The sequence below is a fragment of the Xenopus laevis genome, chromosome 6L, assembly GCF_017654675.1.
Source record: "Xenopus laevis strain J_2021 chromosome 6L, Xenopus_laevis_v10.1, whole genome shotgun sequence".
NCBI classification, from domain to species: Eukaryota; Metazoa; Chordata; class Amphibia; order Anura; family Pipidae; genus Xenopus; species Xenopus laevis.
The window spans coordinates 11,762,462-11,789,444 of record NC_054381.1 but is presented as its reverse complement, the minus strand read 5'-3'; the positions used below and the strand labels follow the sequence as shown (position 1 = coordinate 11,789,444).

Genomic DNA, 26,983 nt, shown 5'->3' with positions numbered 1-26,983 from the left:
CTCCTCGAAGCGATACGCCCTGGATTGTTGCTTTTCTGAAGAGGAGCGCAAGCTGAGTATCGGTAAGTTAATGCTTAATAAAGACTTTGCAAATTTAAAGTAAAATGTGTCTTGGCGTTTTGTTTTTTTGTTATGTAGAAACAATTTTTTTCAAAAAATTTCATGTTACTGGTCCTTTAAGCTTGAGTTCTCCTTTATAACAAACTAGGGATGCACCGAATCCATGATTCGGCCTTTTTCAGCAGGATTCAGATTCGGCCGAACCAAATCCGAATCCTAAATACACAAATTAGGGGCGGGGAGGAAAATCACATGACTTTTTGTCACAAAACAAGGAAGTAAAAATGTTTCCCCCTTTCCCCCCCTAATTTGCATATGCAAATTAGGATTCAGTTCGGTATTCGGCGAATCTTTCGTGAAGGATTTGGGGGTTCGGCCAAATCCAAATTAGGGGATTCGTTGCATCCCTAAAAAAAAAAAAAAAACTCTCCAACTTTTATTACATACCCCTGCCCCCACCACCTTTTATTTTCGATTACAATCAAAATGCCCAAACATCTACCACTCGGGTATCCCCAAAAATATAAGAGCCCCCCAATCAAGTAACAGCCAAAGCTAATGACCATTCTCCATAATGAAAACGTTGCAGCTCCGGTCCCTGTTAACGAGCTAAATAAAACCAGAATTATGTTCCTAAACAAACATACAAAAGAGAATCCCCAGAAACCCACAAAACCCCGTAGTGTCAGTGAAAGCAGCCGGGGCACAGTCAGGGTTATTGTACCTTATTCTATAGGATCTATAATACATTTATAGAAAACCATGTTTTGGGGGGGTACGGTACATTCCCTGCTGTTGCCATAGTAATAAATCAGTATCACTGCCACTTGAGGCCAAATACCGTAACCGCGATAATTATCTTAATCATTAAAACAAGTTCTTTATATTAAAAAAAGCTTAACTGCTCTTTTTTTTTTTTTTTAAAGATTTAAAAAAAAAAAAAAAAACATGATAAAAATGTAAATCCGTCACTGCGAGTGGAGTGAGCGGCGCAGGGCACTCTGGAAAGTGAAAGAGTTAATATTTGGGGTAAGAGATTGATTGGCTGCCTTTTATTCTTCCATTGTTTCTTCTTTGGATGTGACCGATTGCTCAGGGGGTGTCAAGTCCCCTTCAGGGGGCGCTGCTGCATCACTCACTTCAGGTGACTGTTCCTTTAAGAGAGTCGTTTCCGAAGTCACATCCCCGAGGCCAACGTGAGGGGGAAAGTGGTCGCTGGGGGCAAGTAGGCTTTCTGCAGCTGGATGACTGGCCAGGCTCTCTACAACTGCACCGTCTGAGAAGCCGACTTGTCCTGTGAAGGAGAGAGAGATAATTATCATTGTGTAGCGGATTCCATACCTTAAAGGACAACTAAACCCTAAAAATGAATGTGGCTAAAAACACCATATTTTATATAGTGAACTTATTGCACGAGGCTAAAGTTTGAGCTTGTCAATAGCAGCAATGATCCAGGACTTCAAACTTGTCACAGGGGGTCACCATCTTGGAAAGTGTCTGTGACACTCACATGCTCAGTGGGCTCTGATTGGCTGTTGAGAAGCTAAGCTTAGGGCTCGTCACTAATTATCCAGCAGAAAATGAGCTTCCCCTGTAATATAAACTGATGCTACAGGTTTGCTGATTATTAAATTCTGATGCTAATTGCACTGGTTTCTGTGCTGCTATGTAGTAATTATCTGTATTAATTACTAATCAGCCTTATATTGTGACATTTCTATTCTATGTGTACTGTATATTGTGAGTGGGTCCCTAAGCTCAGTAAGTGACAGCAGCACAGAGCATGTGCAGTGAATCAGCAGAAAAGAAGATGGGGAGCTACTGGGGCATCTTTGGAGACACAGATCTTTACTGCTAAAGGGCTGTGGTTGCCTTGGGCTGGTACAGAAGCACAAAACATCATGTACAACATTTCTAGCTACTTCTTTAGTTAAGCTTTACTTGTTAAGGGTCAGGGCACACAGGCAGATTGGGGGAGTTTATTCGCCCAGCGAGAAATCTCCTCTTCTTCAGGGCGACTAATCTCCCCAAACTGCCTCCCCGCCAGCTAAAATATAAATTGCGGGAGGAATGGATGGCACTCGGAGCGATTTTTTTCCGAAGTCGTCTGAAGTTTCCTCGTGAGGCAATTTTGGAAAACAAATCGCGAGTGCCATCCATTCCTCCGGCATTTTATATTTTAGCTGGTGGGGAGGCAGTTTGGGGAGATTAGTCGCCCTGAAGAAGAGGAGATTTCTCGCTGGGCGACTAATATCCCTGAATCTTCCTGTGTGCCCTGACCCTAATATACCCCATAAATCAGATAAAAGCGGGAGATGCCATACTTCGTTACATTTTTTCTTTACACTAGGATTGCACCGAATTCAGGATTTGGTTCGGGATTCAGCCAGGATTCATTCTTTTTCAACAGGTTTTGGATTTGGCTGAACCCTTGCGCCTGGCCGAACCGAATCCGAGTCCTAATTTGCATATGTAAATTAGGGGCAGGAGGGAAATCATATGACTTTATGACAAAACAAGGAAGTAAAAACTTTTTTTCCCCACTTTTCCATTCCCAGCACTTATTTGCATATGCAAATTAGGATTTGAATTTGGTTCAGTATTCTTCCAAATCTTTCACAAAGGATTCGGCCAAATAGTGGATTCGGTGCATCCCTACTTTACACACACTAATTAATGACAGTCCAAGGCCCTCCAGATCACATACCCATAAAAGCCTCCAGCTCCTCCGCACCCATGAACGGCTTGGTGCCAGTGAGCTCTGCGCCCGCATCCATGGATTCTGGTGACGCCGTATCAATCAGCTTCTTTATGTCTGGAATTTCTGCCATCGACAACGTGGAGGGATCAAGAACCCCTGGCATAAGATTCATGTAAGATTATTATTTGGGTATAGGGGTGACAGTAATACAGGTATAGGACCAGGTTTCCAGAATGATTGGGACCTGGAGTTTTTTCAGATAATGGATCTTTCCAGAATTTGGATCTCCACGCCTTAAAAGAACAGTAACATTAAAAAATAAGAGTGTTTTAAAATAATAAAAATATCATGTAGTGTTGTCCTGCACTGGTAAAACTGGTGTGTTTGCTTCAGAAACACTATTACATTTTATATAAACAAGCTGCTGTGTAGCCATGGGGGCAGCCATTCAAAGAAGAAAAAGCTCAGGTTACACAGCAGATAAGCTCTGTAGAACATAATGGTGTTATCTGTTATCTACTATTTAACCTGTGCCATATAGACTTTTTTTCCCCAATTTCCGCCATTGCTACACAGCAGCTTGTTTATATAAACTATAGTAGTACTTATCTGTTATCTACTGTGTATCCTGTGCTTGAATGGCTGCCCCCATGGCTACACAGCAGATTGTTTATATAAACTATAGTAGTACTTATCTGTTATCTACTGTGTATCCTGTGCTTGAATGGCTGTCCCCATGGCTACACAGCAGCTTGTTTATATAAACTATAGTAGTACATATCTTATCTAATGTGTATCCTGTGCTTGAATGGCTGCCCCCATGGCTACACAGCAGCTTGTTTATATGAACTATAGTAGTACTTATCTGTTATCTACTGTGTATCCTGTGCTTGAATGGCTGCCCCCATGGCTACACAGCAGCTTGTTTATATAAACTATAGTAGTATTTATCTGTTATCTACTGTGTATCCTGTGCTAGAATGGCTACACAGCAGCTTGTTTATATAAACTTTAGTAGTGTTTCTGAAGCAAACACGTCAGTTTTACCAGTGCAGGACAACACATGGTATTTTCATTATCTTGAAAACATTTTAATTTTTTGGTGTTACTGTTCCTTTAAAGTGTGTTAAATTCTCATTTCAAAATTAATTAAACCCAACAGGGTTGTTTGCCTCCAGGAAGGGTTAATTATATCTAAGTTGGGATCAAGTATGGTTTTATTAAAGGGGTGGTTCACCTTTAAGTTAACTTTTAGTATGATAGAATGGCTAATTGTAAACAACTTTTCAATTGGTCTTCATTTTTTCTTTTGTATAGTTTTCAAATTATTTTCCGTCTTCTTCTGACTCTTTCCAGCTTTTAAATGGGGGTCACTGACCCCATCTAAAAACAAATGCTCTGTAAGGCTACACATTTATTGTTATTGCTACTTTTTATTAATCATCTTTCTATTCAGGTCTCTTCTATTCATATTCCAGTCTCTTATTCAAATCAGTGCTTGGTTGCTAGGGGAATTTGGATCCTAGCAACCAGATTGCTGAAATTTCATATCGGAAACTTGCTGAAAAAAAAGCTTAATAACTATAAAAACCAATTGCAAATTGTCTCAGAATATCACTCTCTACAGCATACTAAAAGTTAATTTAAAGGCTGACAACCCACAGACAAACAGGAAATCAATTTTAGAAAAATTAGTTTGCTAAAATGGAGTCTATGGGAGACAGTCCTCCTGTAATTTGGAGCTTTCTGGATAATAAGTTTCTGGAAAACAGATCCCATACCTGTACTACTTACCCTAGGAATATCAAATATAAAAGTAAAGGGGATGTAAAGCAAAAATAAAATCCAATACAAATCTCTACACAGTCACCGACTGCCCTACAGGGAAACAAACAAAGCTGCTTGAGTTCTGCATGGCTGGGAAGTAAGGCGGGGGCTCCCCCTGCTGTTCATAAATATGATTGTTTCCCTGCAGAGCAGTTAGGGACCGTCTGACAATTCCTATCCACAGCAGTAAATGAAGGGAGAATTTCACTGCATACAGTCAGGTTTCTTGTAAAAACGGTACACATTTTTTAATTAAAGTATATTGGAGATAGGTTTCTTTTTCATTAAAGAAAGTAAAAATGGGATTTTATTTTTTTTGCCTTTGCACGGTCTTTAAGTGTTATATAGTGTACAAAAGCCAGTGGATACCTGGATGCAGGACTCTCTGGACAGGCGGGGGAAGAACAAGTGAACTTTCAGCCGGGTTCCCAAGGGCCACGTGCTCTGCGCTGTCAGGTAAGTTAATGGCCAACTCTGCAGCATCAATCTGTCCCTCGGCCACCACCAGGGGAGTCTAACAGATCAGAAACAGAAGATGGAATAAAGAACCAATTAAATGCAAAATACATTGTTTTCCACATCACTGGCTTGTCAGAACTGAAGGTCAATGATTTGGGGGTGACCGTTTCAAGCGAGTGACTACAAATTGCGATTCCCCATTCCTCCATGGGAAAGTACAGTCTCCACTCCTTTCCCTAGTTTTATACAAAGGCCCCATTCATGGTTAGATCCTGTTCTCTTCCCACAGTGCCTTGTAACAAGGAAAGAAACTTGCCATTGGGTGTCTTTCACCCCAACTCTTACTACTTTTTTGGATGGGACCAAATTTAGTTTTAAGCAAGCCATACTCTGGCTGATATTGGGTGCCGGCTATACCAGTCCCCATGTCATGCCCAGCTGATTTCTTGTTTGAGCTCAATCAGAGATTTATGAGAAAGCTTGGTCCATATTTGCCTATGGATGAGGACCTCTCATGAAAGATCCCCATGTGATGGAATTGCTGGCTGGCAAGTCAATCCAGTGACCCAGGCTGATAAAAGCCACAACTTGGGTAGCCAAATCAGACTTAGATCCATTCATTTGAAGACCCGGCCCCCCCCCCCCCCCAAAGGAGCAGCTTTGCCCATGTATGGTCTGCTTTAGGCTAAAGGGCAGATTTATTAAAAACCACACTCAAGTCTTCTCAATTGTGGGTGTTAAACCAATGGTTCAGAAACAGTAATCCCCAACCAGTGGCTCATAACTTATTACTCTCCAACCCGTTGGGATGTTGCTCCCAGTGGACTCAAAGCAGGTGCTTATTTTTGAATTTCAGGTTTGGAGACAAGTTTTGGTATAAAAACCAATGTACTGCCAAACAGAGTCTCCTGTAGGCTGCCAGTCCACATAGGGGCTACCAAATAGCCAATCACAGCCCTTATTGGGCACCCCAGGGACTTTTTCATGCTTGTGCTGCTCCCCAACTCTTTTTACATTAGAATGAAGCTCATGGGTAAATAAGGTTGGGGACCAACGGTTTAGAACCTCAGTGAGACTGGTATTACATTATAACAGAATTCAGAGCTCTATTTGGATCATTAAATGGTACTTGCTGTGCAGACAGTGCTCAGATCAGGACGTGCAGATGTGGATTTTGCAACAGGAAAAACAAACACTGAGCTGAAGTCAAGGTTTGGTGCAGGTTAATGATTAGGCTGAGAGCAACATAGTGACAGCACTTATGCCTTAATTTAGGTCATAAATGGAAATACTTCTGTTTCCAACAGAATAAGCATTTGAAAATAGAGAATTGTGCAGAAAAGAATTGTGCCTTTAAGGGAAAAGTAACACCACAAAATGAAATTGTTATTAAAAAATAATCTACAGTTTTCCCTGCACTGGTACAGCTGGTGTGCTTGCTTTAAAAACACAACTATAGTTTATATAAATAAGCTGCTGTGTAGCCATGGGGGCAGCCATTCAAGCACAGGATACACAGTAGATAACAGATAAGTACTACTATAGTTTATATAAATAAGCTGCTGTGTAGCCGTGGGGGCAGCCATTCAAGCACAGGATACACAGTAGATAACAGATAAATACTACTATAGTTTATATAAACAAGCTGCTGTGTAGCCATGGGGGCAGCCAATCGAGTACAGGATACACAGTAGATAACAGATAAGTACTACTATAGTTTATATAAACAAGCTGCTGTGTAGCCATGGGGGCAGCCAATCGAGTACAGGATACACAGTAGATAACAGATGCACTCTGTAGAATCCCATTGTATATGACAGAGCTTATCTGTTATCTGCTATTTAGCCTGTGCTTTCTCTCCTTTTTGCAACATGAATGGCTGCAGCCTATTTATATAAACTTCAGTAGTTTTTCTAAAGCAAACACATAACTTTTAGAAATGAATAGCAACAGTAAATTACATTGTAATTCATTTGAAACACTCATATTTTTTAGTGTTACTGGTCCTTTACGGCACAGAATTGTCTGAAAATCTTTTGAAAAGCCTGATCCTTTGCACCAACAGCTGCAGGTTCCAGTTACTATTTTGCCCCAGCAGGGCCAGTCTAGTAACCCATAGCAACCAATCAGGGAACTGCCTTCATTCTTTTATTTGCACAGGACCAGAGAAGCTTTCATAGAAAATATACAACTTACTACTTAAAATACTCTTAAGGAATAAAGATTATATTTTCAATTAAAAAAATTAATTTTACAGCACTTACCTCCCTATATCCATTAGTAGGAGGCACCACAGGTTCCTCTGTAGGTGTTAAAGGGGAAAGGGGTGTTATCTCTGGGTCTTTCAGTGGAGGTGCAGCCTTTAAGGGGATCCTGTGCAGATATCCATACCCTATACCGCATCCCAAGCTGTAAAAACAAAACACATTTGACATCAAAAACAAAGAGTACAAGGGAAGAAATGTCTGTCTCTTACAGTACAATAAAAATAACAAATTAGTGGGGGTGCTAGTTCATTAGATGCCACCCAGAGATTGTCCCATGCCCACTACTTGCACATTAACCTCCCCAGCTGATCACTTGCTCCCTCACTCATCCCATTGTTGGTAACTTGCTCCCTTACTCCCCCTGCAGGTTGGTCAGAAAATCGCTTATCAGATTTGCTAAGTGTCAGTCCCCCCCCCTCCCAAACTGACACTTAGCAATGAGCCTCTGTTGCCCACTCTAGTTCCAGTCCTGATAGGCTTTAAATAAATCCCTCCTAGTATAACGTTACCTTCCTTCCCCGCCCCAGGCACTATTGGGGGTCACAAACACCTCTCGGCAGGAGTCGGTCTCCGTGTTGTACACCAGCAGTTTCAGGGGTTTCCCTTCGTGGGACTCCACTAAAGCATAAAAATCCTCCGACTAAGAAGGGGGGGGAAAAAAATATACACGTCATTCATTGGAGGGCTCATTCACATCACAGAGGCTGCTTTAAATCGTATGCAAGTTTATATGTGGCTGTTGAGCTTCATCTTTCTTCATCTAATATTGGAATAGTGTTTCATTGTAAGAACAAGATCTTAAAGGGGACCTGTCACCCTAAGAAATAATTCTAAATGATTTTCTATCATGTTAGTTGAGCAAAATAAAACTTACTTACACTACATTTATTATTTAAATTGTGTTTATTTCAGTCTTGGAATTACACAATCACAGCAAGCAGGCAGGAACCATTTTGTGGACACTGTTATTGAGACAAGTCATGTATCACCCCAAAATCTTGTGTATGCGCTTGAATGGGGGATCTAATGCCCATACACATTGCCCTACATAATTATAGAGTGTGAGGAGGGAGGGGGAATGTGGGGAGAGCAGTGACATCTAGGAAGTAGTGATGTGTGGGCCGACCTGATACCTGGGGGATCTGTGGGTCGGACGGTTCGGGTCGACCTCGCACTGCTCCTCGCAGGTGGCAGGCAGGTTGAGCTCTTCTCCTGCTCTCCCCGCCGCCCACCTTCAAATGCCGGCATCTGACTTCCGGTTTTATAGGCTCGCGTCTGCTTGCCCCGCCTCTTTTGTGACATCATTGCGACGTCATCGACAGGGCGGGTGGCGTGGGTCTATAAAAGGACCCGGGAAGTGCGGGTGCGGGTGGGCGATGCAGCAGGGCGGGTTAGGGTCGGGTGCGGGTCAGGAAAACCCTGACCCGCACATCACTACTAGGAAGTGCTGAATGGTAAGTGAAAGTAATTGTCTGCCCCGCCTCTATATTTGATTGACAGCTCAGATATTTAAACGTCTTTATAACAGGTATCGATGCTTTAATGAAAAAAAACTATTTGGGTTCCATGTTTAATTTGTAAACGACTTATGTGTAGGTGACCGGTCCACTTTAAAGGGCTTGCAAAGCCAGTGAATAAACACAGGCTTGTTAGATTGTACGAGAACTTACTTGCCTCTTTACCCTTTAGGGCAGAGACACAAGCTGCTATTTCGGGAGATTAGTCGCCCAGCAACCAAATCGCTTCTTCTTTGGGCGACTAATCTCCTCAAACTGTAAATTTTGTAAATCAAAATGTAAATCACCGACGGCATGGCACTATTTAATTCCTCTTTCCAGCTTTCAAATGGGGGGGAGGGGGGTCACTGACCCCATCTAAAAACAAATGCTCTGTAAGGCTACACTTGCATTGCTATTTCAACATTTTATTCCTCATCTTTCTTTTCAGGCCTCTCCTAATCATATTCAAATCAATGTATGGTTGCTAGGGTAATTGATACCCTAGCAACAGATTGCTGACAGGAGAGCTGCTGAATAAAAAGCAAAATAACTCAAAAATCACAAATAATGAAAAATAAAAACCAATTGCAAATTGTCTCAGAAAATCACTCTCTACATCAGTGATCCCCAACCAGTAGCTCGTGAGTAACATGTTGCTCTCCAACCCCTTGGATGTTGCTCCCAGTGGCCTCAAAGTAGGTGGTTCTTTTTGAATTCCAGGCTTAGAGACAAACCAAGGGCACTGCCAAACAGAGCCTCAATGTAGGTTGACAGGGGCTACTAAATGGCCAATCACAGGCCTTATTTGGCACCCCAGGAACATTTTTCATCCTTATGTTGCTCCCCAACTCCTTTTACTTCTGAATGTTGCTCACGAGTTCAAAAAGTTGGGGTTCCCTGCTCTACATCACACTAACAGTTAAATTAACTGTTAATATCTCTCTCTCTCTCTCATCTATCTATCTATCTATCTATCTCTATCTATCTCTATCTATCTCTATCTATATCTATCTATATCTATCTATATCTATCTATATCTATCTATATCTATCTATATATATATATATATATATAGAGAGATAGATAGAGAGATAGATAGAGCGATATATATAGATATATAGGTAGATATAGATATATATAGATATATATAGATATATATATATATATATATATATAGATATATATAGATATATATAGAACAAATATTTCATTTGTTCTAAAACAAAGCAACTTTCTTTTCTCCTGTAGAACGTTCAGTTACCAATTCAGTGGCATCACATTTCTGGCATGAGGGTTATTCTGTTAAATGGGGAAGCTGCTGAGTAGGATAAAAGCGGCACTAGGAATGTTGTGTCCCTGTGTCTGGCACTGAGAAGGAGTTTAGGATTCCACTAATGGAAAGCAGAATTGTGCTGGACATTCTATACAGCGGCTTAAACCACATCCAATAACTCACCTCCTGTAGAATCTGATCCGAGCCCACGATGTAGTCAATGTGGGGGTGCAGACCTGCCAGGGCAGCGGGGGAATTGGGCTCCACATCCTATAGGGAGACAATAGGTTGTGTGTGATTAGAGGTAACACTGGCAGTGTATTATGTGTATTACAGGAGTCAAGACTTACCAGTATGTGCCACACATGCTCGTTGGCACCTTGGAAGCTGCAGAAGCGAACGCTGGCCCCCAGGAGCCCCTGCCCTCCCCACATGTTACTGGGGGTCACTTCCACCTCCCGCACTTTCATGTTCTTTGTGTTGTACACCTCCAGCTTCACAGGCTTCTCCGCGTTGGCTTTGAGGAGGTCTTTGAACATACTGTTCTCTTTATTCTGCAAAGACAAACACACATCAGCCCAAAACCAGGCACTACCCTATCTCCATCAGCACCACCTGTAGGGAGTGTGTGGAGTTTATATAGTGAATAAAGTACCCCCTCTTGTAAAATATAAGGATATTATAAGTTACCGAGGAGTTTCATGACCATATAAAAACACGAGGCCGAAGGCCGAGTGTTTTTATACAGGTCATGGAACTCCGAGGTAACTTCTAATATCCTCATATTTTACAACTGGGGGTACTTTATTTATTATAATACACAAATTTTAGTAAGTCATGTGACAGAAATGACATCAGAACTCACTGTTTATAACTGATGACATCAGAACCCACCGTTTATAAGGATATAATTTACAGGATATTCATGGCTTTTGTGTATTATATAGTGAATAAAGTACCCCCTATTGTAAAATATAAGGATATTATAAGTCACAGAGGAGTTCCATGACCTGTATAAAAACATGAGGCCGAAGGTCACTTCTAATATCCTCATATTTTGCAACATGGGATACTTTATTTATTATAATACACAGGTTTTAGGGAGCCATGTGACAAAAATGACATCACTACTCACCGTTTATAACTGATGACATCACTACTCACCGTTTATAAGGATATAATTTACAGGAGGAAAAGAAGAAAAAAGAGCTGACCCATATAGTTGCACCTCCCCATCAAAATACAAACTCCAGTGAAGCAAATTATTAAAACTTAACCTTTAATAAATTCATTAAAACCAGGTCTAGAAAGCACAATTAAAAATATGGTTAGGTATAGGGGGCTGATTGACACGGCAACAGCGGGTTTAAAAAGACATGTGCTGATCTCACTTAAATCAATTGCGGTTGCGGTTGGGAATCTGGGTGGTAAATTCTCAGCACTCGAGACAAGTATAATTCTAACAAACACGGCCAAAAAATTATTTGCCAAAAAGTGGACCACACCACACCAACCCCTTCACCCACTTAAGGATCCCTCCCTTGTGGTATTAGATTTTAGGATTGGAAGCAAAAGCCCAGATAGTACAAACGCTGGGGCACTAAAATTATTAGTGTTAAACACACGGATCAATGGTTTCACCACACCAAGCCTCCCCTTCACCCACTTGAGAATCCCTCCTTTGTGGTATTAGGCAGGATAAGCGGAAACCAGATACCAAACACTAAAGTATTTAGTTGCTTCTAGATATGTTGTATCGAGCAAAGTGTCAGAACCGCGGATCATTCCAATATCCAACCCCTTCACCCACAGAGATCCCCTCCCGATCCGTTTTTTACCCTATGGAGCCAATTCTATGTCCCTATCAGACGCCTGCCTAACCAAAACTAAAAATGCGCCTGACGCGCGTTTCACCCGCTTTGTCAAAGGCAAGAGACAGGCCGGTATCGCACTTCTATTTCACAATGCGGAAGAGCCAGTAGCCATTTGAATTCAACCAATCAGAGGGCTATACTACTATCCCTGCAGCGTGAGAGCCAATCTACTCACTAAGCGTCACAATGAGGCGGAGTTATCTCAGAATGCGAACTCTGCCTACTCTAGCTGATCGGCTATTGCGCAAACCTGTGCAATTATGTCAGCTAAAAGCGCAACAATGTATTCTATATAGTTAGAAACAATATACAGACGAGATGGCTGAATCATTGTTGCCAAATTTTTACAGCCAAACAGGTAGCACGAACATGTTGTGCATCACGGTGCATTATTCATTGTTCAGAGTACAATGGACATATTATATACCTGGTGAAAGTGTAAATATTTCAACAAAAAGATGATATGTAAAACATATCACTGACTGTATGCCTAATAAACACCGTCAACAGAAAGATATATGTATGTAATCTCCTTGATCCATGTATCAGCATGTAAAGATGTCATATATCATTATTGACACACCCTAATATGTTACAGGTCCGAATTATTATATCACAAGCTAAATGAATATATTCATAGTAATACTCTCATTGAGGCCATTGGGGCTCAATGCATTCATTAGGAATATCCATTCGCTTTCTCTGGATAGGAGGGCTGTTTCTAGGTCACCCCCTCTTATACCAAGGGAAATTTTTGAAAGACCCATTGCTTTCAGACCAAAACTCGAGTGATTGTGGGCTTCCAAAAAATGTCGACTAACTGGCGGTAGTTTTTTATTGGCTTTCAATAGATCCAGAGCATTATTAATACTATGGATGTGTTCCATCAATCTGCTCTTGAAAGCACGAATTGTTGTGAATTTATTAAAGGTTAAGTTTTAATAATTTGCTTCACTGGAGTTTGTATTTTGATGGGGAGGTGCAACTATATGGGTCAGCTCTTTTTTCTTCTTTTCCTATTATAATCATTATTTGACCCTGCACACCATTTTCTGTGTTTGATGGACGGTGCTCCCCAACCACCAATTTTCTATAATTTACAGGATATTCATGGCTTTTGTGTATTATAAAGATATAAACAGTGAGTAGTGATGTAATTTCTGTCACATGACTCACTAAAACCTGTGTATTATAATAAATAAAGTACCCCTTGTTGGAAAATAGGAGGATATTAGAAGCGACCTCGGAGTTCCATGACCTGTATAAAAGCACTCGGCCTTCGGCCTCATGTTTTTATATGATCATGGAACTTCTCGGTGACCTAAAAATATCCTTATATTTTACAATAGGGGGTACTTTATTCACTATATATTAGTAATTAAATATTTTGAATTCGGACTAACTCCCAAATCCTTCGTGAAAGATACCATATCGAACCCGAATCCTAATTTGCATATCTAAATTAGGGGTGGGAAGGGGAAAACATTTTTTTACTTCCTTGTTTTATTACAAAAAGTCATGCGATTTCCCTCCCCACCCCTAATTTGCATATTGATTTGGTTCGGCCGGGCAGAAGGATTTGGCCAATTCTGAATCCTGTTGAAAAAGCTCAAATCCTGGCCGAATACCAAAACGAATCCTGGATTCAGTGCATCTCTACTATATATTATACCTGTATTATATTATATTATTCATAGTACATGGAGTGGATTGCTAAGTAGCACAAGGAGTACATGACACATGTTGTGCAGTTGTATGGTAAATAGCTAACTTGCATTGCCAGGAGGGTAAAATCGCCAAAAGAGCGGATCTCTACGTGTATGGCCACCTTAAAGGGCATGTAAAGTCTAAAATAGAATAAGGCTAGAAATGCTATATTTTCTATACTTAATATAAACATGAACTTACTGCACCACAAGCCTAATCAAACAAATAATTTATGCTTTCAAAGTTGGCTACAGGGGGTCACCATCTTGTAACTTTTTTAAACATCTTTGCAAGACTAAGACTGTGCACATGCTCAGTGTGGTCTGGGCTGCTTAGGGATCGTCAAACAAAGCTGCTTGAGTTCTGCATGGCTGGGAAGTAAGGCGGGGGCTCCCCCTGCTGTTCATAAGTATGATTGTTTCCCTGCAGAGCAGTAAGGGACCATCTGACAATTCCTATCCACAGCAGTAAATGAAGGGAGAATTTCACTGCATACAGTCAGGTTTCTTATAAAAACGGTACACATTTTTTAATTAAAGTATATTAGAGATAGGTTTCTTTTTTTATCAAAGAAAGTAAAAATGGGACATGCCCTTTAAGAAAGGCCAGATGTCTGGTCTTGGAGACAGTAGGACTGAGTGGGTCGGTAGTTAAGATCTTATACTAGTTCCCTGTGCAAGCGTTTACCCAATTTAATTGTATTGTAATCTATGCTGCACCTTGTTCACTGAATACAGCAATAAATATTCTATTTTTCTACAAATACTACGAGCCTGGAGATTGTTCTCATAACTAGACACACAAGTGAGTCGGCACTTGTAGCAGTAATTACATTATACTGCTGAATCTGTAAAGCACTAAGCCTATTCCGACTCCAGCCCTATACCAACGATTCTCATATTTGACAATTTTCCGGCCTGGCGGCTTCCATTGATATTGATAACAGGTTCCTCGTCAGGGTTAGGAGACTTCTCTCCAGTCCTGTGTGCCATGAGAATTATATAAACTATAAACATCAAGCACAGTAGCTACAGTTTCCTATTCTTATCTACAAATATTCCAGAAACTTTCTAATATACAATCATTACTAATTGTCTGTGTTTTTAAAGTTATCTGTATATGTATTTGCTGCTGAAAGCTGTGTTTGTCCCTTTCTGGTTTCTGGTTCTGACTCATGAAATGTAGTAGAAGTCAGTTATGTTAATCATCTGGCTTCTGTTGCATGGTTTCAGGTGTCAGAACCTGCAGTGCAGAGAATATAATAGAGTCACAGCCTGAATATATATCTGTTCTGTGACGAGACATTAAGTTCCATCCTCCCTGAGCTCCCAGTAGTTGTGCCATGAGACCCGTTTGCCAAAGCCTAGGTAATTCTATATTGTGCCAAGCCCTGATGGAAAACTGCCATCTGCTCTGCCTGAAAACACTGACAGTTGCACTCGTTTGTTAGTATCTATCAGTTGGGACATGAACTTGATGATTAATTATAGCTCTTGTCCCTCCGGGGATGAATGCCTACTTAAATGCCTTAAAGGGGTATAAACCCATATGTAAAGTTTATATAATGAATGCAACCTAACAACCATGCATTAATTTGAATAAGAGACTGGAATATGAATAGGAGAGGCCCGAATAGAAAGATGAGAAATAAAAAGTAGCAATAACAATACATTTGTAGCCTTAACGAGCATTTGTTTTTAGATGGGGTCAGTGAACCCCATTTAAAAGCTGGAAAGAGTCAGAAGAAGAAGGCAAATGATTCAAAATCTATATAAAATAAAAAAAATGAAGACCAATTGGAAATCACAGGTAATTGCAACCAGTGGCTTAATTACAGGTCATTACAGTGGCTCCTTGTTGTAGAGTTTATTGCTTATAAATCTAACCAGGAAAGGCTGCCAATACAAAACCAGTCTAACCGCCCTGGCCTTGCCCTTCAGTGTTTTCTATCGACGGCTTCTCAACAGTCAGAACCAGCTGTGCGGAAAGAGACAGGCAGATGCAGCTTTGAATAATTAGGGTTGATTTACAAACGTAGGTAGTGCACAAGTGTAGATACCCAAAGCAGCCAATCGGATCTTTGCGATCATTATAGAACTTGTACAAGTGTGGGACCCGTTATCCAGAATGCTCGGGACCTAGGGTTTTCTGGATCAGGGGTCTTTCCGTAATTTGGATCTCCAAACTTTGTCTACAGAGAAAAAGGAAATCATTTTAAAAAAAATGAATTATTTCATTATAATGGAGTCTATGGGAGATGGCCTTCCCATAATTCGGAGCTTTCCAGATGATGGATCTTCACACCTTAACTCTACTAGAAAATCATGTAAACATTAAATAAACCCAATAGGCTGTTTTTTCTTCCAATCAGGATTAATTATATCTTAGTTGGGATCAAGTACAAACTACTGATTGATTATTACAGAGAAAAAGGAAATAATTAAAAAAAAGTGAATTATTTCATTATAATGGAGTCTATGGGAGATGGCCTTTCCATAATTCAAAACTTTCTCGATAACGGGTCTTTCCATAATTTGGATCTTCATACCTTAAATCTACTAGAAAATAATATAAACATTAAATAAACCCAATAGGCTGGTTTTGCTTCCAATAAGGATTAATTCTATCTTAGTTGGGATCAAGTACAATTTTGGCTTTATGACAGAAAAAGGGAAATTTTAAAAAAGTGAATTATTTCATTATAATGGAGTCTATGGGAGATGGCCTTTCTGTTATCTGGAGCTTTCCAGATAATAGGTCTTTCTGTAATTTGGATCTTTGTACCTTAAGTCTACTAGAAAATCATGTAAACATTAAATAAACCCAATAGGCTGGTTTGCCTCCAAAAAGGATTAATTATATCTTAGTTGGGATCAAGTACAAATTCTGTTTTATTATTACACAGAAAAAGGAAATCATTTTAAAAAAGTGAATTATTTCATTGTAATGGAGTCTATGAGAGATGGCCTTCCTGTAATTCGGAGCTTTCTGGATAATGGAGTTTTCGGATAACGGATGCGGAACTCATTGCCGATTGGTGAGTATGGGTAGCTGCACAAGTATATAGTGGGGGAATGTTGTCTGTGTATGCAATTAGCCTTGTGCTCCCTGCCTGTAGCCGGGGGGTATTTGTGCCCTTTAATACCTTAAGCCCCTGGGACAGAACTGGAAGATCACGAGGAATTTCTGCATAGATTTATTTCCTCCCACAGTCACAAGGGTGCCAGTAACAGCAGTCAGTAACGTGTGCTCCTTCAGACTGAATCGCTCACATCTTGATGATAAGGGAGATAAAGTGAGCGGAATAGAAAGAGCCTTCTCTCTTGGTGCCAAGGGAACCTGCCCACCACCCAGGAACCCGTTTCGGAGAATATAATTAACAAAACACTGAGCTGCAGAAGAAGTCGCTAATCCAGTTTGCTGTTGCTTCTAACGAGACAAAAGATCCAGCTAGTCACTAGCCCCCACTTACCAGCCTCGCGTGACCAATCGCAATGATGAAGTCAAAAAAGGGCTCGAGTCCTGCTCTCTGCGCCGGCGAATTCTCCTGGATCTGGAACCAGAAAAAGAACGGGTTGGCGTTTGAGGGAGAGTTTTCTTTCACACAATACATTTCCGGAATAAACCTGAGTACATTTAGGATAACAGCAACATGTGCCCCCAAAGTAGCCTCATATCCCACTGCATTTAAAGGGGTTCTTCACTTTAGTAGGATGTAGAGAGTGATATTCTGAGACAATTTGCAATTAGTTTTCATTATTTATTATTTGTGGTTTTTGCATTATTTAGCTTTTTATTCAGCAGCTCTCCAGTTTGCAATTTCAGCAATCTGGTTGCTAGCGACCAAATTCCCCTAGCAACCATGCACTGATTTAAATAAGAGACTGGAATATGAAAAGGAGAGGCCTGAAGAGAAAGATGAGTAATAAAAAGTAGTAATAACAATACATTTGTAGCCTTACAGAGCATTTGAAGGCTGAAAGAAAATATAAAAAAAAGAAAAGATGAAGGCCAATTGAAAAGTTGCTTAGAATTGGCCATTCTATAACATACTAAAAGTAATAAAAATTAGCAATAACAATACATTTGTAGCCTAACAGAGCATTTGTTTTTTAGATGGGGTCAGTGACCCCACTTGGAAAAGTGAGAAGAAGGCGGCAAATAATTCAAAAAATGACTGCCAATTGAAAAAGTTGCTTAGAATTGGCCATTCTATAACATACTAAAAGTTAACCTAAAGGTGAACCACCTCTTTAAGCAATTTCACAGGGGAATGTAATAAAAAGTGCAAACAGAAGAGATCTGAATTCCACGTAACCCTAACACTCCACCACTTGCCTTACTACTCACACTATACTGCTCACACTAACCTTTCCATTGAGAAGTGAGCTGATTGCCATGTAACCATAACACTCCACCACTTGCCTTACTACTCACAATGTACTACTCACACTATACTGCTCACACTACACTACTCCCACTAACCTTTCCACTGAGTAGTGAGCTGAATGCCACGTAACCCTAACACTCCACCACTTGCCTTACTACTCACACTGTACTGCTTACACTGTACTGCTCACATTGTACTGCTCATACTACACTACTCTACTCACACTAACCTTTCCACTGAGCAGTGAGTTGAATGCCACGTAACCCTAACACTCCACCAATTGTCTTACTACTCACACTATACTACTCCCACTATACTGCTCCCACTACACTGCTCCCACTACACTGCTCCCACTACACTGCTCCCACTACACTGCTCCCACTACACTGCTCCCACTACACTGCTCCAACCAGGTCCGGACTGAGAATTAAAATAGGCCCTGGCATTTCAGGTACACAGAGGCCCAATCAGCCCACATAGAGGCCCAAACAGCTCCCACCAGCCCACTAAATACTGACTTTCTATGGGACCTTACAGCAGCCCTTTTGGCATTTGCCAGAACCCACAGATTGCCAGTCTGGGCCTGACTCCAACTACACTACTCCCACTACACTACTCCCACTAACCTTTCCACTGAGTAGTGAGCTCAATGCCACGTAACCCTAATACTCCACCACTTGTCTTACTACTCACACTATACTGCTCACTCTACACTGCTCACTCTACACTGCTCACTCTACACTGCTCACTCTACACTGCTCACTCTACACTGCTCACTCTACACTGCTCACTCTACACTGCTCACTCTACACTGCTCACTCTACACTGCTCACTCTACACTGCTCACTCTACACTGCTCACTCTACACTGCTCACTCTACACTGCTCACAGTAACCTTTCCACTGAGCAGTGAGCTGAATGCCACATAACCCTAACACTCCACCACTTGCATTACTACTCGCACTATACTACTCGCACTATACTACTCGCACTAAGCCTGAAAAATGTTCACTCTGTGCCTGCAGCTCACCAGCAGGCGTGCCAGGACAGCATGTACTACTCTTACATGGAATCTCAGATGGAAATAATTGCTTGGCACAGAAAAGTAACTTTTTAAAAATGTGTCATAGTTTACAGCACTGCCGTACCCCCTGCCACTAAAAGCAGCATGTTCAGTGTTCAGTTAAATAAATTGCCATAGGTTATGCTGTATTTTAACTTTTATGACCTCCCACATTTTCTTGTATAACTTCCCATAGTTCTTTTATTGCATTATAAATCCTCTTACAGGATCCAGAGGTGGGTGTGTCCAAGCAGTCCGACACATGATGTCATTTTGGGAGTGGTCAGCCAAACAGGGCCATAAATGGAGCTCTACATAATAGGAAGAAGTCTCTGGGATTTCTGCTCGCCTTTATTAAAGGGCAACATAAACCTCTGCCAATGTTAATATCCTTCTGTACCAAGCTCAGTCCTGCAGGGAGATTCAACATTTACAGTGGCCCTTTAATCAGCAGCTGGAGGCAGCGCCATTGGGTGTTATAAGAATTAGTTCTCATGAATATAATCTGCATAATGCTTGCCATGCTGTAGAAAATGCAATTAGAGGCAATTACTGGGGATTTGTCTTTTCCCTTGCTTGTGCCAATGCCAGCGTGTTGCTTCAGCCCCTGCCACCGTCTACATCTGTTGTGCCAACCAGCTCCAGCAACTGGCTTAAACATTAACAAGCCGGCACATCCCAGAGTAAATAGCAGAACCGCAACATGACTCAATCCTTACAGCTGCTGCCTGGGGATTGTGAAAAAACACACAGAATACATGGATGGAGGCTAGGAAACACAAACACCCCAAGGCTTGGATTAAAGGGTAAACTAAAAAGAAAATACAAGAGAGTGTACTGGAAATATAAAGTGAATAAATAACACGCTATTTTAAAATATAAGGATATTGTGAGTTCCATGAGCCTATAAAAATATGAGTCTGAAGGGCGAATGCTTTTATACAGATCATGGAACTCCGAGGGGAGTGATGGGTGCTTTTTGCGCACTGGGGGAGCAGATGAGACCTCTCCTGGAGGATCAGTATCAGTGTAATCTGAAGGGCCCTAAACAAATGTTGTGGGGTCTCCCAAAACTCTAGAAAGAGTATATATAGAGTAACAAAATCAATAATAAGATGAGGCTTGCAGCAATGCATTATGGGCGAATCCCTAAAATAAACGGTGACATAGGCGCAGTCTGTGACATCATAGCAGAGAGCTTGACGAGATGCAGATACTGCTTTTTTTCTAAATGGGGGATCTGCATCTGTTGCAGAACTACGACAGGCTTTGAAAGTGGGGAATGGTGGGATTTGTAGTTCAGCCACAGCTAGTAATTGGCAGCTGGCTCATAAAGATCATAAAGGGTTAACAAATGAACACAAAACAAGCCGCTTGAGTGCAGACAGGTTTGTCGAGCAGCATGTGTGACAATGGGTTGTGTAGCAAGAGCCACACCAGACTAAAGCTCGGGGCCCCACCCTTGATCCAACCAGACAGCACAGAAATGCCTTCCCATCATGCACAGGGGCCCAGGTAATCACAGCTTGAATATCACATACTGCATTACTTACACCACTCTGTTCTTTATATGCAGCTCATTGTCTTTCTCAGAAACATCCCTGTCCCTATCTTTCCCTTACTATACACAATACCCCACTCTTACAGCCCCTACCTCTTACACCATCTTGCCCTTACTATACACAATACCCCACTCTTACAGACCCTACCTCTTACACCATCTTGCCTTACTATACACAATACCCCACTCTTACAGCCCCTACCTCTTACACCATCTTGCCCTTACTATACACAATACCCCACTCTTACAGACCCTACCTCTTACACCATCTTGCCCTTACTATACACAATACCCCACTCTTACAGACCCTACCCCTTACACCATCTTGCCTTACTATACACAATACCCCACTCTTACAGCCCCTACCCCTTATACCATCTTGCCTTACTATACACAATACCCCACTCTTACAGACCCTACCCCTTACACCATCTTGCCTTACTATACACAATACCCCACTCTTACAGCCCCTACCCCTTACACCATCTTGCCCTTACTATACACAATACCCCACTCTTACAGACCCTACCCCTTACACCATCTTGCCTTACTATACACAATACCCCACTCTTACAGCCCCTACCCCTTATACCATCTTGCCTTACTATACACAATACCCCACTCTTACAGACCCTACCCCTTACACCATCTTGCCTTACTATACACAATACCCCACTCTTACAGCCCCTACCTCTTACACCATCTTGCCTTACTATACACAATACCCCACTCTTACAGCCCCTACCCCTTATACCATCTTGCCTTACTATACACAATACCCCACTCTTACAGCCCTACCCCTTACACCATCTTCCCCTTACTATACACAATAGCCCACTATTACAACCCCTACCTCTTACACCATCTTCCCCTTACTATACCCAATACCCCACTATTACAACCCCTACCCCTTACACCATCTTGCCTTACTATACACAATACCCCACTCTTACAGCCCTACCCCTTACACCATCTTCCCCTTACTATACACAATACCCCACTATTACAACCCCTACCCCTTACACCATCTTGCCCTTACTATACACAATACCCCACTATTACAACCCCTACCCCTTACACCATCTTGCCTTACTATACACAATATCCCACTCTTACAGCCCCTACCCCTTACACCATCTTGCCCTTACATACACAATACCCCACTTTTACAGCCCTACCCTACACAATAAATGGTTTTATTCCCTTTCGCCCAACTGGTAAATAACTGTGAGACAATTAAAAGGAGAGGCGGCACAGGGCAGTAATTCCAGCAGACAGCTATGCCAGGTATGCCAGGTAAGTGTGGGTGTTGCAGTTAAACTACAGCTACTTGCTATTATGAAAGGACAGGCACCCTGAGCAGTGGCCAATCAGCTGTAGAAGACAAGAAAACAGCAAGGTGCAGTAGAGTAAGGATCCCAGGAGTCACAGCTGACTGTAACACAATGTTGTACAAGAGCTGGATTCAGCCAGAGGCTTCACATCTCTATTAGGGAACCTGGGGAATGGAATACACGGAGCCAGTGGAACTGTATATTACTGTAACAGGGACAGGGATCCTTTGACTGTGTAAGAACTACAACCCCCACCATCCTCACAAGCAACACATCAAGTGAGGCATGCTGGGAAATGTAGTTTAGCAACTAAGAGAGAGCAGGTTCCTATCCCGGACATGACAGACGCGTATATATATAATTACTTACCCCATGCACATGGTATCCCTCGGTGCCCCCCTCCAGGGACTCGGAGCTCAGGGACATAGATAGCCCCATGCCTGCGGCTGCTTCTTACAACCCGACGAATCAGCGCACTTAGCCGGAAACACAGCAGCAGAATACGCTGGCACTGACAGACCGACTAATCCATCCACGAGAAAGCGAGCACGCCGGAGATGACCACCAATCAAACGCGGCGCTAGGGAGCAAGGACACATGAACTGCCAGGATGACCAGTCAACAGCAGATTCCTGTGGAGGATCGGCTGGTTGGCCTGGAACGCGTCCATGTCCCTTAGTAACAGAGGTGGAGCTGGCGGTAACTAAGGACGCGCATGAGGAAGTACAGGGAGTTTAGGAAAGATTTAGAAGGCTTGGGGGATTGTTAGTTAAATCTGGGGAGCTTAGGCCAACTCACAACTATAACTGCAGGGCAACATGGCGGACACAGACCATTACATCACGGTGAGCCTAAGCATTGATATTTCATTGATTTGATGTCTATTTGTTGTATTAGTTGTTAATATACACTGTCTATCTTGTCCAACAAATTGTTATTGTACCGCCAGTGGCATTGTGGGAGTTGTAGTTCAATAACAGAGGGGTAGTTGCAGGTGGGACATCCCTGAGCTTCTTTAGTTTTTTATCTCCTTCTATTGGGGCCCCTTGAGCTCCTTAAAGGGATGGCTCACTTTTAGTATAATATGGAATGGCTAATTCTAAGCAACTTTTCAACTAGTTTTCATTATTTATTTTTTATCGTTTTTAAATTATTTACCTTATTCTTCTATCTGACCCATCCCAGCCTTCAAATGGGGGTCACTGACCCCATCTAAAAAACAAATGCTCTGTAAGGCTACAAATCTATTGTTATTGCTACTTTTGCTTCCTATTCAGGCCTCTCCTATTCATAGTCCAGTCTTTTATTCAAAGCAATGCATGGTTGCTAGGGTCATTTGGACCCTAGTTACCAGATTGCTTTAGATGCTAATTGAAGAGCTGCTGAATGAAAAGCTAAATAACTCAAAAACCACAAATAATAAAAAATGAAAACCAGTTGCAAAATCACTCTCTACATCATACTAAAAGTTAATTCAAAGGTGAAAAACCCGTTTAAAGGAGAACTAAACCCTAAAAATGATTATGGCTAAAAATGCCATATTTTATATACAGAACTTACTGTACCAGCCTAAAGTGTCAGCTTGTCAATAGCAGCAATGATCCAGGACTTCAAACTTGTCACAGGGGGTCACCATCTTGGAAAGTGTCTGTGACACTCACATGCTCAGTGGGCTCTGATTGGCTGTTGAGAAGCTAAGCTTAGGGGTCATCACTAATTATCCAGCAGAAAATGAGCTTCCCCTGTAATATAAGCTGATGCTACAGGTTTGCTGATTATTAAATTCTGATACTAATTGCACTGGTTTCTGTGCTGCCATGTAGTAATTATGTGTATTAATTACTAATCAGCCTTATATTGTGACATTTCTATTCTATGTGTACTGTATATTGTGAGTGGGTCCCTAAGCTCAGTAAGTGACAGCAGCACAGAGCATGTGCAGTGAATCAGCAGAAAAGAAGATGGGGAGCTACTGGGGCATCTTTGGAGACACAGATCTTTACTGCTAAAGGGCTGTGGTTGCCTTGGGCTGGTACAGAAGCACAAAACATAATGTACAACATTTCTAGCTACTTCTTTAGTTAAGCTTAAGTTCTCCTTTAAAGAAGAATTAAAGCGTAACCACGGCAGAAATGTTGTACTTTATGTTTTGGGATTCTGTACCAGCCCAAGGCAACCACAGCTCTTTAGCAGTAAAGATCTGTGTCTCCAAAGATGCCCCAGTAGCTCCCCTTCTTCTTTTATGCTGATTCACTGCACATTGGTAAATGACAGCTCACAAACCAGCACAATTGTCATCAGAATTTAATAATCGTCCTTATAGCATCAGTAGACAGGACAGCCTACATTTTTGTTAAATAATTTGTGACACCCTCTTAGCTTCTCAACAGAACAGAGCACACTGAGCATGTCACTGACACTCCTAACAAAATCCAAGATGGTGAGCTCCTGTGCACAACTTTGAAAGCCTGGATTATTACTACTATAGAGATGCAGAGTCTTTAGGCAGATGCAATAAGACCAGTTTATAAAAATATGACATTTCTAGCCATATTCATTCCTAGGGTTTAGTTTCCCTTTAAACCCTGTTAGTTAAATAATATTTGGAGTTCCCTGTGTTGCTACGTTTGTTATATTTTGAAAGAAGTCCGGTAAAGTACTGGTTTTGCATATCTGTATGCATTTTAGGGAGAATGGCAAAGCTGATGTGATATTACTAGGTGTTGTAACCCATAGCAACCAATCAGCAGTTATGTCTAACTTCATTGTAGTAAGGTTTTGAAAGCACCGATTTTCCTCTTTCTCATCTGACAGTAAGAGATTGTGTCCTCTCACTTCAACTGATTTCTTGTGTTTCTAGGCTGGAATCATTTATTACTGCCAGGAGAAATACCATCAGCACGTGCAGAATCTCGCCAGGGAAGGACTCAAGAAATACAGCAATGACCCAGTACTGCAGTTTTTCAAGATCTATGGCATGCTCATGGAAGGTACCATTACCTGCAGGTCTGGACTGGGAGTCAAAACAGGCCCCCGGTATTTGCCAGAACCCACAGATTTGGGTTGCACAAAGTAAAAGAAAAGGAACCAGAATGCAAAAAATCACTATGTAGTGGGGAACATGCACTTATTAATCACCATAGACTTTTCCTGAGATGATTATAACATTACCATTACACTGAATTGGTTAATTAATCTATTACATCACTAAGCGATTATAACCGATGACATCACTAAGCACAATTGTCTATTATAAAATTAAAATACATGCTTATGGATTTCTCTTTAATCGTTTTCATTGCAGTTATCTTTAGTCATGTTTAGTAAGTTAACTAAGAGATGTCATTATAGATACAGTATAGGCTGTCATTGTATTTTGGTTTCTTTCTAAAGTTGTCTGTGGCTTCAGCTTAAAGGGGTGGTTCACCTTTAAAGGGCACCTATCACAGCCAAAATCAAACACATATTAACAATCTGACCAGTACAACATAAACACGTTTAATCAGACTACATATATAGTTTTTTGAAAAAAAATGCAGGTTTTAAAAAATCCCTTACTTTGTCAAATGGGTTCTTTCACTGAGGGAGGCCATACTGAGACTATAACAGAGACTATAATATGCAAATTTCAGGAGCATGCTCAGATTGTAACACTGCTTTGAGTATTCTACCCAGAATGCCTTGTTTTAGTAAACTCCTCCACTAGAAGTATCAGGAGATTTCCCTATCTTGTCCCCTGCTGGTGATGTTATTATGCAAATGAAGGGCACACAGTAACTTCCAGCAGGGGGCAGCACTACTGTACAGCAGCTAACACACAGGTTTGGCTGATTTGAAAATAGCTTAGAAGGGTTGATAAGCAACAAGGAATTTCAACTGAGCATGTGCGAGATTTCAGAGCTGCAGTTGGCTGGGAAGATATAGGTAGGAGGAGCCAGTGAAATCCAAGATGGCTGCCTCAGCTAGAACTGCAGTGGAGATAGGGGAGATCTTGCAGAAGGAATAGTGAGCTGATCATTTACATTATACAAACATTTCTAACTGTTTTAAAAATCGGATTTCTTGAACTTTCACATAGTGTATTTACTTAGGAAATGGTTTTAGTTATGATTGGTGGCCTTTAAGTTAACTTTTAGTATGTTATAGAATGTCTAGTTCTTTTCAATTGGACTTTTTTGTTTTTTTTACTTTTTGAATTATTTGCATTTTTCTTCTGAAAGGGGACACTGACCCAATCTAATATTGTTGCTACTTATTTTTCATCTTTCTATTCAGGCCCTTTGCCTACTTATATTCCAGTCTCTTATTCAAATCAATGCATGGTTGCTAGGGTTATTTGAAACCCAGCTACCAGATGGCTGAAATTGCAAACTGGAGAGCTGCTGATTAAAAAGCTAAATAACTCAAATAGCGTAAATAATAAAAAATGAAAACCAATTGCAAATTGTCTCAGAATATCACTCTCTACATCATACTAAAGGTTAACTCAAAGGTGAACAATCCCTTCAACTGGGACAGGCTAAGAGTAAGGCAACGCTATATATTTTAATCTCTGCTACTAGTGGTGAGCAGTATTCACATGACTTGCCTGGGTCGCTTATCACTAATAATGACCAAATCTGTGAGTCACATGATTGCATGTGGCTGTGATCCAAATCGACTTACCCTGTGAATGAGCATGGAACATTCCAATATTTAGGGGCAGATTTATCAAGGGTCAAAGTGAAAATTCGAACTAAAAAAATTCTAATTTTGAGCTATTTTTGTGTACTTTGACTGGGGAAGAGTCCAAATTCGATTAGAATTTAAATATGATTTAGAAAATTTGAATATTTAAATTTATCATTTACGGTCTCTTTAAAATTTCGACTTCAACCATTCGCCATCTAAAACCTGCCGAATTGCTGTTGTAGTCTATGGGGGACCCCCGTAGAAGCTATTTGGAGTCAATTGGTGGACTCTGAAAAA

At 41.1% G+C, this 26,983-nt stretch overlaps 2 protein-coding genes across 3 annotated transcripts in view; one reads left to right on the top strand and one right to left on the bottom strand.

Annotated features, from left to right (window-relative positions):
- Positions 1 to 510: 510 nt before the first annotated feature.
- Positions 511 to 22,608, bottom strand: LOC108718721 (Golgi reassembly-stacking protein 1). The gene is made up of 9 exons (XM_018267104.2): positions 22,385 to 22,608; positions 17,140 to 17,220; positions 10,437 to 10,640; positions 10,270 to 10,356; positions 7,824 to 7,954; positions 7,312 to 7,456; positions 4,958 to 5,102; positions 2,768 to 2,917; positions 511 to 1,354 (listed from the first exon to the last, which is right to left on the bottom strand). The coding sequence occupies exons 1-9, from the start codon at positions 22,451 to 22,453 to the stop codon at positions 1,113 to 1,115; spliced, it is 1,254 nt and encodes a 417-aa protein (XP_018122593.1). The 5' UTR covers positions 22,454 to 22,608; the 3' UTR covers positions 511 to 1,112.
- ttc21a.L (tetratricopeptide repeat domain 21A L homeolog) overlaps positions 21,656 to 26,983 on the top strand; it is a 45,957-nt gene continuing 40,629 nt past the window's right edge. The window contains exons 1-2 of one of the 2 annotated variants that reach the window (XM_041565418.1): positions 21,656 to 21,977; positions 24,876 to 25,005. In XM_041565418.1, coding sequence (XP_041421352.1) covers positions 24,993 to 25,005 — 13 coding nt within the window. In that variant the 5' untranslated portion in view covers positions 21,656 to 21,977; positions 24,876 to 24,992. 2 annotated transcript variants of the gene reach the window in all.